At 31.5% G+C, this 12,949-nt stretch overlaps 1 protein-coding gene across 3 annotated transcripts in view; it reads left to right on the top strand.

Annotated features, from left to right (window-relative positions):
- Positions 1-12,949, top strand: part of Ets98B (DNA-binding protein Ets98B) — a 41,656-nt gene that overhangs the window by 9,709 nt on the left and 18,998 nt on the right. The window contains exon 1 of one of the 3 annotated variants that reach the window (XM_076116476.1): positions 7,520-7,731. The exons of 1 other annotated variant lie outside the window; for it this stretch is intronic. In XM_076116476.1, coding sequence (XP_075972591.1) covers positions 7,669-7,731 — 63 coding nt within the window. In that variant the 5' untranslated portion in view covers positions 7,520-7,668. Of the gene's footprint in view, positions 1-7,519; positions 7,732-10,187; positions 10,475-12,949 lie in introns of those variants that run through there. One more of the 3 variants, XM_076116478.1, reaches the window with a different exon arrangement.

The following is a 12,949-nucleotide window of genomic DNA, read 5'->3' as shown; positions in this document are numbered from 1 at the left end:
AATTAGTGCTTGCACAGTAATCGTATTTTAACATCTTTATTCCGACATTCCACTTGTTGTATTCGTAAAAAGTTAATAACAAAACCACAGGCGTATGACAAAAAGCTTCGTTTATTTACGACATATGAGTAATCCACTGCATAACCTATGAATAAGCCATTCGATATGCATGTTTTGAAAATGACATAAACATTGTGTGGCGTAATTTTGTTCTTAAGAATACTTGGTGTTGTTCACACATTGTTAGAAATACAGTTAGGCCCTCGATATTTGCTTCGATATTTTCACTTTTGTCTATTTAGGTCGAGGACGCGACATCGTAAAATCATGTTGGCACTTGTCCGAAGAAATTTTTGCAATTTAAATTACTTGGACATATTTTTGTCAAGTTAGTATTTTATTGTCTCAGTGATGTTTGGTTGATAGTATATACGAATGCACACCATGAGGTCTTGAGTTAGATGGGCAGAGCTATTTATTGGTCTTTTTAAATTTAAATTAGAAATACTTCTCAATAGTGACCCAGAGGGTGATGTGCCGATATATGGTAATAGGCTCTTCCCATATTAATATTGTTAACGGTGAAACGTGAGTGAATTTTCTACATCTTTGCGTAAACTTTTAAGTAAGTATTTGAAGCGTGATATGTATGTATCTAAATTACTTGTACAAATTATGTCCAGTTGGTGTTTGAGGGTTAAACTAATAATGACCTCATTGTATTTCACTTTTCATTTCAAATGTATTTCAATGTCATCTTTTTATTCAGTTTTCGGGGTTTTTTCGCGAACCGATGAATGACTGATTGAGATTTCCAAGTATTGACTCAATGAGTTTCGTAAGAGCTGTCTGGTCCATTGACCATTTTCTTACAAAATAATGATCTCGTGTATAAAAGATAAAATCAACCTTAATTACTTTACTTTATGAATCAATATTATTTGAACCTATTTCATAATGTTTAATGTTTTCTTTTGGTATAATTTGTTCAAGTCTCAGATGTTGCGTTACTGTTCAATGGACTATGATGATGAATCATACTCCATTACAATACTTTTTACATCAACCAAAACTTATTTTTAACACTTTATTTCCGATTAGTAAAGAAAAAAAAAGCAGATTTCTAGACCCTTACTATTCTTTAGTAGTTAGTAACTCTACATTAGTATGAACATACGATTACTACTATAGTAAGAGACTAAAAACGGGCTCGGACACGTACAAATTTAGTTTCGTGCGGGCATCGAACCCACAACGCCCTACGCAACAGTATCTGATGAGGCAATACCTAATCATTGCGCCATTCATTCAGTCTTATCATAACTTGAACGTCTAGCGGCTGGTATTTTTCCTACTGTTTTAAAATGTCAAAGATAATAATCTATTGTGTTTAATTCATGCCTAGATTATTTCTAGCGCTTAAGTCTATTTATATAAGCAGTAGAGACTGCGATTAACCGGTCTAAGCTTATATAAGACTCTACTACTAAATGTAATGTGTGATGTTACTAGGGAAAGATTGGTAGAGTATATATAGAGCTGATTAATTTATGTTACATATAATATTTTATGATTCAGTGCTTATTGAGATACACATTTTATTTTAATATTCGAATCCTATCAGACAGAGCTCTTTATTATGTAACACGATTTGTAAGACTTATTTGTCCTAAGGTAATGTTTTTTTACTATAACCATAATTTAAGACAAAGCCTTAAATTGATAACCTTAGGCAGTCATACAAATTACATCACGTAAATAAAGACTCACACGCTAAACGCACACACAATTTGAAACCTCAAGCTCTTAAAAACTCATTAGAATGTAGAGCCAATTTTCCAAGAACTCTACCAAAGTCTAAAATATCTTCAATTCACATCACGCCTGTTCTGAATCACGGTGTTGCGAAAGTGTCGGTCCGAAACAGGAAAATGTAGAGACTGGTAGAGACGATTGTTGCAGCATATTTGGCAAAAAGATTGAGAAACTGATTGTTGAGTCAAAATATAATTAGTTTGTGACGCAGTTTTGCTAAATATGGCTGCGTTTTTTGTTGGAAAAATTGCATTATGCTTTCAAAACTAAATGCTAATGTTTGGTTCTGTCTACAAAATAACCGAGGCCTTTTTAAACGGATGGTCAAGGAAGAGAAGTAGGCAGTTATTTAAAAAAAATATTTTTAAAAAATATAGACATATTTTCAGTGAACTATGTATGTACTCTCAAATATAGAAATAACAACATACTATGCAGTCAGTTTGTTCTTCTATCAAAAGCAATGTATGGTCATTCTATTTTATCAATTATCATGCACGCGAAAGTCCATACATGCCTATCTAAGTAACATGCGCTAATTTTAAATCAATAGGAAAAACCTAGTTCTATGTTCTGTCTTTTGATCGGACACAAAATGTGTATTTAAATTATACTTTATTGTCGTTCGTTTAAGTAACCAGTAACTTCTGTTAACAATTATATAAATATACGTTTAATTGTCTATTATATAAATATCAATAATATAAGTATTCAAGTTATTATTTTAGTATTAAACACCTAAGTGCAAATCCCAGCGCTTGTTCGAATCTCGTGAACATAATTTACTTAGATAAACGTGACTGCGTGTACCTCACATATTGTATTATTTATGTTTATTTACTACGAAATCTTGCAATTCTTGCAAAACACGACAGAATCCTTAAAGCAATATAAATGAACGAAGCTTTTATTTATCCTTCTGGCAATAAAGGATTACAAAGGATATATAGAGTGTAGTTATTGCCATATAAACAGTACAATTAAAGTATACGCGGTTTTTTCACAGAGTTTCTTAATTCACAAAGCTGGGTCTATAGTTATACATATAATAGAAGCCATTTCGTTTATTAATAATGAAAGAAAACTTGAAGAAAAGGGTAACAACATAAAGTAACTTGTGCGACTCTACATCGACTCTATATCAAATTATAACTATAGAATATTTCACACTTAGCGAACAGCAACACATATAAAACCTTAAATAAATCAGAAAACAAAGCAGATCGTGCTTGCTGCTTTATCGATACTAATAATCGAGTGGGCGTTGTATCGAGTTTATGTATCGAATGCGCTCATGTAGCCCAATCGCTGCGGTGAAAGGGAAACTCGTTCGCGTCACAGGCAGTATAATATTACGTTGCTATATACGACCTTGTTATGCATGTAATTACACGTAATTGTCTGCTACTGCTTTAAATGCCCTATGAAGGGCACTTTATACCTAATGTTCCATATTTATACTTTGACAATGAGTATACATTTATATCTGTATTTGACTAATCGTATTTTATTTATTGAAATTTAAGAGTATTTTTAAATAGGTTAAGAATAAATTAAAACATGCTCTTAACTACTAATATATTTATTTTAATCAGTAATTTATTAAAATATGCAATTCGTTCTAACAAATTGACTTTAGACGACTAACGCCATCTGTTGAATTACTTCGGAACTATTATAAGGCTAAGATATAAAGAGCTTTTCATGTACAAAATCTTGAACTAAATTCATTAGATTTAACTAACGTAAACTAAAAAAGTATGTATGCGATTTATAAGTCTTTTTGAAAAAAGACTACATGAAAAAAGTCTTAAATGACTAGACTAGAAAATAAAGTCGTCGATTAGTTTCGCGCTTGAAACAACAGTGTATTGGACACAAAGAACTTTTTATTACATAATCCATTGTGTCTTAAAGGCTGACTCCTAACCCGGCATTTCGAATAACGCTTAAAGCTATTTAATAGCTAATAAATAACCACTATTCTGTGCAAGTCCGCAAGTATTTAATTATTTTCTAAGCGTGTGAATACCCTTTATAGTGTTTTGTTTAAGACGCAGTTTCGTTTTAGTGTTTTGTGGTAATAACGTAGTGGAATTTAGCCTTTAGCTTGTGCCTAAAAGCCTGAAGTGAAGGGCTCGAAGCGTTAAGTGTTTATGGTAAATGTCTAACTAGATGCTACTCACGATTATATACGTGTTAAAATATGTTCGATTGGTTCTTTAGAGTATTACTAGAGTACTTTAGAGTTAAACTATGATTGCCACATATTTTTAAACCATACTTATTGTCTTTTCTCCTCAAGGAAACAAAAGACTAGCGACTGTTTTTGACACAGGTGTTAAGCACGTGTATTATATTCTCATGAAAATATGCCTTACACCCTCGTAACGAAAACAAAATCCAATCCATTTTTTCATTAACCTTAATGTCCTGTAGAACAATCTTTACAATATCCAGCCTGTCTCAAAACCTAAATCGGTTCATAGCAACAAACATGAAATAATCGTAAGTCTAAATCCGCCAATAGCGGCCATCTTGGTAAACGGCGAGCGGGAAAACCTGAGACCTTGACAACCGGTTCCAATCACTGCGCAGGCGACGCCGTACCAACGTTACACCGCTGTCGTTTTGAGTATACTACACTTTACATATACTATTTGTTATTCTAAAATATTATACTTTTATGCACATTTATGTAAATTTTTGGTACGTTTTAAGGAAAAGTCGGTAAATTCGACCTTTATGGTGACAAAAATAGAAAGATAGGAAAAGTGTTGATTATTTTTTGCATTTGATAAATGTTTTAAGGATAATGTTAACAAATTTGACCTTTCATTACAAATCATAGATATGGCATTATGTTTATTACAGTTTAAAAATAATCGTTACCACTTAATTAGGACAAAAATCAATGAAAATCAAAAAGGCCAACATTACTTATATTTCTTACCTTAAATGCTGGACATAAAAACGTTAAGGTTAACGCAAAGACCAGAGAAATATAATTTAAAAATTACAATACATTGAAATTTTTAAATCATTTGATACGTTATTCTCAATTAAAGACTAAATAACTGCGCATAACGGATGATAATTTCGATAAGTGTAGTTCATACTTGTATCAATATTTGACCTAAATCAATAAATGATTTCACTTATGACAGTTTTGTGGTAAACGTTATTAGTCTACGTGACTCGAAGCAGCATCACATTTTGAAAGTACATACATTTATTACTTACTAGCAAGAGCTATTAAGTAACAAATGTACTTTTAAGGAGTAGGCAAGAGCGTGCGACTACGCCTGCTTGGATGATAGCAAAGGTCCCGTTCCCGTGTAATTTTCCGGGATAAAAAGTCCTATGTGCTGTCCCGAAGCTTAAATCGGTTTAGCGGTTTAGACATTAAATAAATAGACAGATAAACAGATTCATTTTTGCGTTTATGCTTGATATTAGTAGAGATAACGAAAAGGGGACAAAATTAACTCCTAATGATTGATTTATTAATTATCTTAATAAAGCTAAATGCAATGTCATAAATTACTGCATCAGTAAAATTTGCAATTCATCAAGTATTGTGCAGCCGTTTCGTACCTAAGTGCGAAGAGACACCTGACATACATTGTTAACGCCTCATTAAATGATACTTATCTGTGAATTCTTCATTATCTGTTTAGTAATCTTGTAGATACTGCAGTATCTTAGAAATAATTATATTATAGATTGTCATTTTTATTTTTGGACTATTAATCGTTTTAATCACCCGTGACGACGAGCATAGAATAAACAAATAATATTTTTAATTCATTAACTAGGTACATTACTTTTCTTAAATTACTACGCTGTGTAAGGGTCACTAGGAGACTCAAAAGTATGAGGAGTAGACGCAAGAATCTACAGTACCATGTGTCTGAGATAATAATATGTACTAGTAGGCACATGTATAAAAATCTTGCACATAATATAATACATGGCTAAAGATGGGATGATACTCTATCATTACACCGTCTGGTCAAACGTCTAATATTAGCTAGAACAAAAAAAACATTCAAAATAAAGTGCCTATACTTAATAATTTCATTTAAACATTAAATATCAAAAACATGACACAAAAAAATAGTCGCGCCTATAATTACCTATTAGGGTAATCCCCTATACAATTTAATTCTAAATACAGCATTTAAACATAACATAAGTACTTGTATAAATTTAAAATATTGTACTCATCTTAGGGAAAACCAAACAGGTATTATTATACAAACACCTCTTCATAGGTCATTGATGACGTAATCAATATTCATCTTAAATTGTGACCACAAAACGTCACTGTCTAGTTATCTGTTGGATAAAGCTGCGGTTTTTATAATTTATGACGATATAAACCCAAGTGTGTTATAAAAAGATAGTTTACTTTTAATGACGAAAGATCCTATGTCATAGTTTTTAATCCGTTTTGATCATGCGAATAGGTAGATTTATCGAAACATTGATATGTCAATGTAGGAATATATGTAGTATTATTTTTGGATATGGCTCTTTCTAAAGAGTTACATTTGAAGCCTATGTTCCTTCCCGTCATACAATATACATATATTATGTCACCCTACATATTTTGACTGAAACAATTTTATATTTATTTTTATATGTAAAATTAAAATAAAAAAAACAGTTGTTGCTTATGATGTTAGCTATCAAGATCACGTTTTAGTTGTTTTTAAATAACCCTGCAAATAACCTTACAGAGGTTCATTAAATTAAATTAATTGCATGAAACGAGAGATGTTTATTTACTCAAAATTTTTAATGTAATAAAGAGGGTCAAAGATTGATACCAAAGTTTGTTATGGTAATTAACTAAATACTTTTAATTTTCGAACGATCACATAATAACCGGTCCTTATACATAGTTATTATAAACAATTATGTCACTCTATTTCCGAGAAAACTCCTCAAAATTTACGGAATTTCACAAGAGCCTGACAAAAATACTTATAATTTAATAATGTAGGTATATTTTTTGCATACAAAGTAATTATTATATACTGTGTCGTGAGTGTTTGATTAGATAATATTATTCGGCTTAGTATTTTTTACTCGATTCTGAGAAATTCAATATATTTTTGGTCGTTAAACGGCGTCAAGCACAAAAATTTTATACAAGCTCGGCTTGAACATAGTGAACATAGCATAATATTTAGTATCTATACAATTAGCATAAGAAGTATATAGTTACCTTATTGGATATGAGAACGTTTTGTTCTATAAAAGAAAGGTCCATATAAGAGTGTATGTTCATATATTTCGAAACGTACAACATTCACAAAAACTTAGGTATTTGTGTATGTTCTTCCCTTCCTACAAGGTACACAAAAAAAATGCTATTATGACATCTCTATAAATACTTGGGAAATCCCTATTTGAACATTGCAAAGGAAATAACTACTTTAAATAAGACGAGATTATCTTAAAATCTTGAATTTTTCAAGTACCGATGACTCCCATATCGATAACACTATCAATACAATTTACGTTTTTCCTTTTATGGTAATACATATTGCGATATATTGTATCTTATCTTGTGACGAACTTTGCTCTTCAAGATAAATACACTTCGATAATACAACACTTATCGTTAAATAGACATGAAACAATAAAAAATATATATTTTTACTTCGACAGTCGTGCGGCTAACAATTGGAAAACCTTTGCTTAAAAAAAGCTGAAAAATCTTGCTTTGAAAGTGGTCAATGTTGCAATAATAATTATTGTTCTGGCATGCAATGTGATTAAAAAGTGTTGTCAATAAAAAATAAAGAAAGTATTTATTATACCTAAAAAGTTTTAGAAATAATGGTGTCTTCATGGGATTATAATTATTACAGCAGCTACGAACCTTATTTTGTGGAAAAACAGGTATGACATTTACACAAATGTATGAAAATTTATCAAATTATAAACAACACTGAACAACTAAATTGCAAACAAAACTTTTAAACAGAAATAAATATGTTGCACATATACGTTGTTTTCTACACAAAATTCTATAAATTAATAATAGCAATAAAATAATACCTACAGTTAAATAAGTCTATGTTACCGGAAACCTCAAATATCTATTTTTTCCTTGACGGAAATATAAAAACATAATTACATTAAATCGTGAAAGTGCGACAATATGTCACACCCTTTCATTTATTTAAATGACGCACTTCAATTCAATATGGCCGCGTATTACGCAACTCTTTTACCTTTCGATAATGAGTTTGTATTATTGTGAATATTGATGGCTGTTTGACCTTAGAATGATAACAATAGAATTTGGAAATAACATTGAGTGCTTACTTGTTGACAAACTTTACTATGAAAAAAAAATATTGAGTAGAATCGACCAAACGCTGTTGACTGGGTCACATACATTTTTCAACTCTTTGTATCGTTATAACTTTACAAATATTATAGACTGTATATTTTTTTTTAATTCAGCTATCACATTCTTGTCTTATCTACTCTATCTAGTTTAAAGGATAGTTTTCAAGCATACAAACAACGAACAGAACAATCTGAAATAACTATTGATTAACAGTAACTTCGACATTACGAAATATTTTGTTCTTCATAGGAATTTGAGTTAAAAACTAAGAATAGCAATCGACCACTTTTATTTCCAAGCGCAGTAGCAGAGATATTTTGACAGGACTTTCAGGAGATTGTAATATTACAGGTTTATTTTGGAATACAAATAATGTAAATTTTGACACAATACTCTTACAGAATAACGTCTTGAAAGAAAACACGAAGTTTTAAGACTTTTACAAATATTTAAAGCGCTGAGCAATTCAAAACAATACTATCAACTGTTGTCGTTGTCTATATTAAGTCATGATTGTTCATACATTATTGTCACTTGAAGCGTGGGTCGTATGTATGAATGGGTTTTAGCGGTGACATAAAGGCTTACTGTGCGGCATTCCCGCTTATGTAACTGTGTGTATAAATAGATTATGTAGACAAGTACTTAGTTGTTTTGAAGAATTCTTTGAATTTGTAATGTTTGAAAAGTGCTGATGTTATTTTTATCTACGTAGGGTCTTATTTACTGAGTACTTGTTTATTACATTTTCAATTATTTCGCAAAAATAATTGCTTCTCTAGCAATGAATATTGTAAAGTTAAAATGTTCTTCAGGCAAATCGTTTGAATGAGTTAATAATCTCTTCTTTTTATCTCCAAACTAAAGAATTAATAAAGCACATGAATGATTTCTGATGTTGGCACTTTTTTATCAAAGGAAATACTAAGATAAACGGATAAAATATAAACATCTTATTCATCGTGATTGAACAAAACTTGCTAAGCTGAAAGGACGTGCACCCCGTTGATGTCTTTAGTACTGAGCTATTTAAACTCAATGTAGAGTAATTTTCCTCAGGACTTAAAAATTTGGTTCACGCGTCTCTACTATTAAAAATCTTTTAGCATTTATCAGTGCTAATGACGATGACGGAGATCCAACAATATCCGCTAAACCCTTTAAAATCACAGGAGTTTCCAATTAATTAATAAATAGATGGAAAACTACAATGATTTAATTAAGAACGTGAGACTAAATAAGACTTCTCACGTGGTAGAGACACATGTAAGTGTAGTACGTAGAGTCGTTGTGTGTGTGCAACTATTATTACAAGTATGAATGTATGAATGAAGTGCGGAAGGCTTGACGTCATTGATAGAGTCACGATTCACGATGTTGGATGTAGGGTGGGTTAACCCTAGGCTTATGTAATAGGTAGAGCTTTGGTAGACTATTGTTTTATAGCTGTCTATTGTATTATTATTTAACAAGGTCAATCAAGTTTTTATCTATATTTTAATCTTATGGCGAATACAGGTGTTTGATAGAGAATATCTAGAGAGTAGAAAAGCTTATAGGCTTATTACAAGATTATTAATAAATGTTCTATCACTTAGAAATAAAGTAGAGCTTATCTTACATAATTGCAAAACACGATTACAGAAAATGCGCAGTAGCAAACGTACTACTTATCATTTTCAAATTCAGTTTAACGATAGTTTAAAAATAAATTTCTGGGTCACACGCAAACTGATAATGACAAAATATTAATCAACGTACTTGACAGTCAATAAACAGTCTCTACCGTTGCAAGAGGTCACTTCTTTCGTCAACAATATAAAATTGTATCACGTACAAAATTAATAGAAAACTCAAAATAAAATTAGCTAAGTTTTCTAGCGTCACAAAAATAATTAAAGTATGTGACGTATTTGTGATATTAGTTTAGTAGCGTACTTCCCGTAGTGACGTAGAGACTCATTGAGGCAAAGCCTTCGTGCGCCGGCGCAGAGCTCAGTGGTCGTGTGATCTATCCGCCGTACACACGCACTCATGATCACCAAAAAAATTATACATCCCGCCTCTACATAAGACTCTACATTTTAAAACGAATTTTAAAAATTTACAGTTTTTGATTGTTTTTTAAATAAGACCGGCCGGCGTTATAACCTCTCTGTAACTCTACATAACTCTACATTTGGATATGGACGCGACGCGAGCGCAACCCTGTTTTCGTATTCGCTGGTGACTGTGTGAGTGTCTTTACTTCAGTGAGGGTGAAAGTGGGTGGAGTGAAGAACCTTAGTAAGTTACCACGTGCTTTATTTATTTACTAAACCGATCTCTACCTAGAGTTGGTGCCGACTCTATGTAGAGACAACATTTTGAGGTTATGTTTTAGTTTGTTTACTTCTATGGTGTAATATTCCATATGGTTGGCAACGATGTTTTTTAGATGATTTTAATACCGGTGTTTTACAAGGTCAAATAACCGCGTCCAAACAAACTACCTTCAATTATTAAATGCCGGTTTTTAACGAAGTACTTCGTAGAGCTTTGATTATTGCTCTATGATTTTTCCATCTAATGAATAAATGCAATTATTATGAGTGTATAATCATTATACTTTGATATGCACGCTTTAATTAACTGCAGTCTGAGCGTGGGAATGCATTGTCATGCAATGATTAAAGCAAAATCATTACGTTCTGAAACGTTCAACAAAAGAACTTTATCAAGATTACTTTAAGAAGTTAAATAAATGTAAAGCTATGCTTTTAAAATGTAGATTGTAAGTGTGTGGTTAAAACTACAATATTAATGTTTTTTTGAGGATTTCAAGTATCTCTTCCACACAGTCATGTACCACATGTTTTTTGGTACCTAAGCTAAGGTTTGGGACTGACGTAAAGCCTAAAAATAAACCCAAACATCCTATTTCTTTAAATAAAATGTCTGTGACAATAAATTTTACACTTGACACCCGTTTAATTGACGAATAACGTTTGGGAAATACCAACTCTACAGTTTATCTAGTCTCTACATAAAAAAATATAAAACAGTGGATAATTATACTAGTCTGGCGCGTTTTATGTTCAACAAAGTGTTGTAAAAAATCGCTCTATGGTTCCGTATATGGTGCGGTAGTCATTTTTATGCAAATTTTTTGGTAGGTAGAGTTCACAGCTATGCACAGTTTAGCTAGATTTATAACGTGACTTTGCCTGTATTATGTATTGGTATTTATTGTTTGATCTAGTTTGTATTTGATGTTAAAAGCTTTGTATATTCAATGAGCCGCTCCTTGCTCTTTGCTCTACATATTAATAAGTTAGATCTTTGATTTGAGATCTATGTTTCTCAATTCAAGGTTGGTCTTGGAACACTTGTTTTACATACAAGTGTAATTCAATTGCATACATTCATTCAAAGATTTAGTTGCTAAAGAAAACTATTATGGATGGATGATAACGGCCAATTTATTCTTACCTGACAGTTTTTTAAAGGGTAATGAGAGTGTAAGAAATGTTCATTGATTGAAATAATTAAATTATAAATGTAATATGAATTAATTTCGTCTTCTTGTTATTAAAAACAAAGATAAAACTCATCACTCAAATATCAAAATCTGCATATTACGGAAGGCTAAGGGTGACATTTGCCTCATGGCTCATAACTCAGTATAATAGCCAATTTGATAATCTCTCACAGACATCTCAAGTAACAGATGTGAGACGTTAGTTGTAAGTCACGGTAAGGTTCTTGACTCTAGGCTCTTGTGACCTTTTAGAAATAGAGTCTGCTGGCAGGAAGTTGAAGTATTTAAAGCTGTATGGCGGTTATTTTTAGCCGCCATTTTTTGTTAGTAGATAAAATTAGAGTATATTTTTAAGATTATAGTTTAAGCCATATTCGTAGCACAATGGAGAACTAAAACTAAAGTTTAGTAGAGACATAAAAGACGATTTTTAAATATTTTGTAGGAAACTAGAGTAAAGAGATTTATATGTGGTTGAAAAGAGTTAAGCACATGTATTGCAGTAACCATCAAGCTTTAATCACGTAACTGTAACATCTCCAAAACGTAACGGTTTCAAACTCATTCGACATCTTAAATTGAAAACATTCGGTAGTAAAAACTTTACTTTTAAATAAATACCTAACTATATTAACTTTTAGATAAAAAGCCAACTACAATTACCCCTGTAAGAGATCCTAGATATAGATAAAATTAAACAGTTACTTAAATTTACTGATAGTTGAAAAGATAAATACGTTTCAGTCTCATTATAAATGCTAGCTGAGATACTATGTAAAATAATTATTTTCTAAAAGGCTTGCAGACACACAAACATCTTAAAAGACTTATCGATCACAGTCTGGGCTACAAAACTACATACAAAACACTGAAATCAGCCCATACCTCCTTCTTAATACATCAATGTACAAAGTTATAAAAATCTAAAACTAAATCACCCATGATCTTCACCTCACAGTGTAAACATAATACAAACAGTACACAGAAATAGACAAGCATTTCGCTTCATTCATGAGATATTCCAAGCCTCTAGAATTACGAACGGTTTGTTTACACCATTTAAATGTATTAATAGACACGTGAAAGCGTGTACTGTTGCTAGTTCACGCAAAATACTTGATAGATTTTCAATTAAAATGCTGTTTCTTGACAGAGATCGTTTGTTTGAGCGTGCTGACATCAAAAATTGCTAGCCTAATTTGCTTTTTGTAATCGTTATCGGGTACGTGGACTATTTAACT

Source organism: Anticarsia gemmatalis, chromosome 7, assembly GCF_050436995.1.
Source record: "Anticarsia gemmatalis isolate Benzon Research Colony breed Stoneville strain chromosome 7, ilAntGemm2 primary, whole genome shotgun sequence".
Taxonomy (NCBI): domain Eukaryota; kingdom Metazoa; phylum Arthropoda; class Insecta; order Lepidoptera; family Erebidae; genus Anticarsia; species Anticarsia gemmatalis.
The sequence above is the reverse complement of the archived record's forward strand: the minus strand, read 5'-3'. Positions and strand labels throughout refer to the sequence as shown.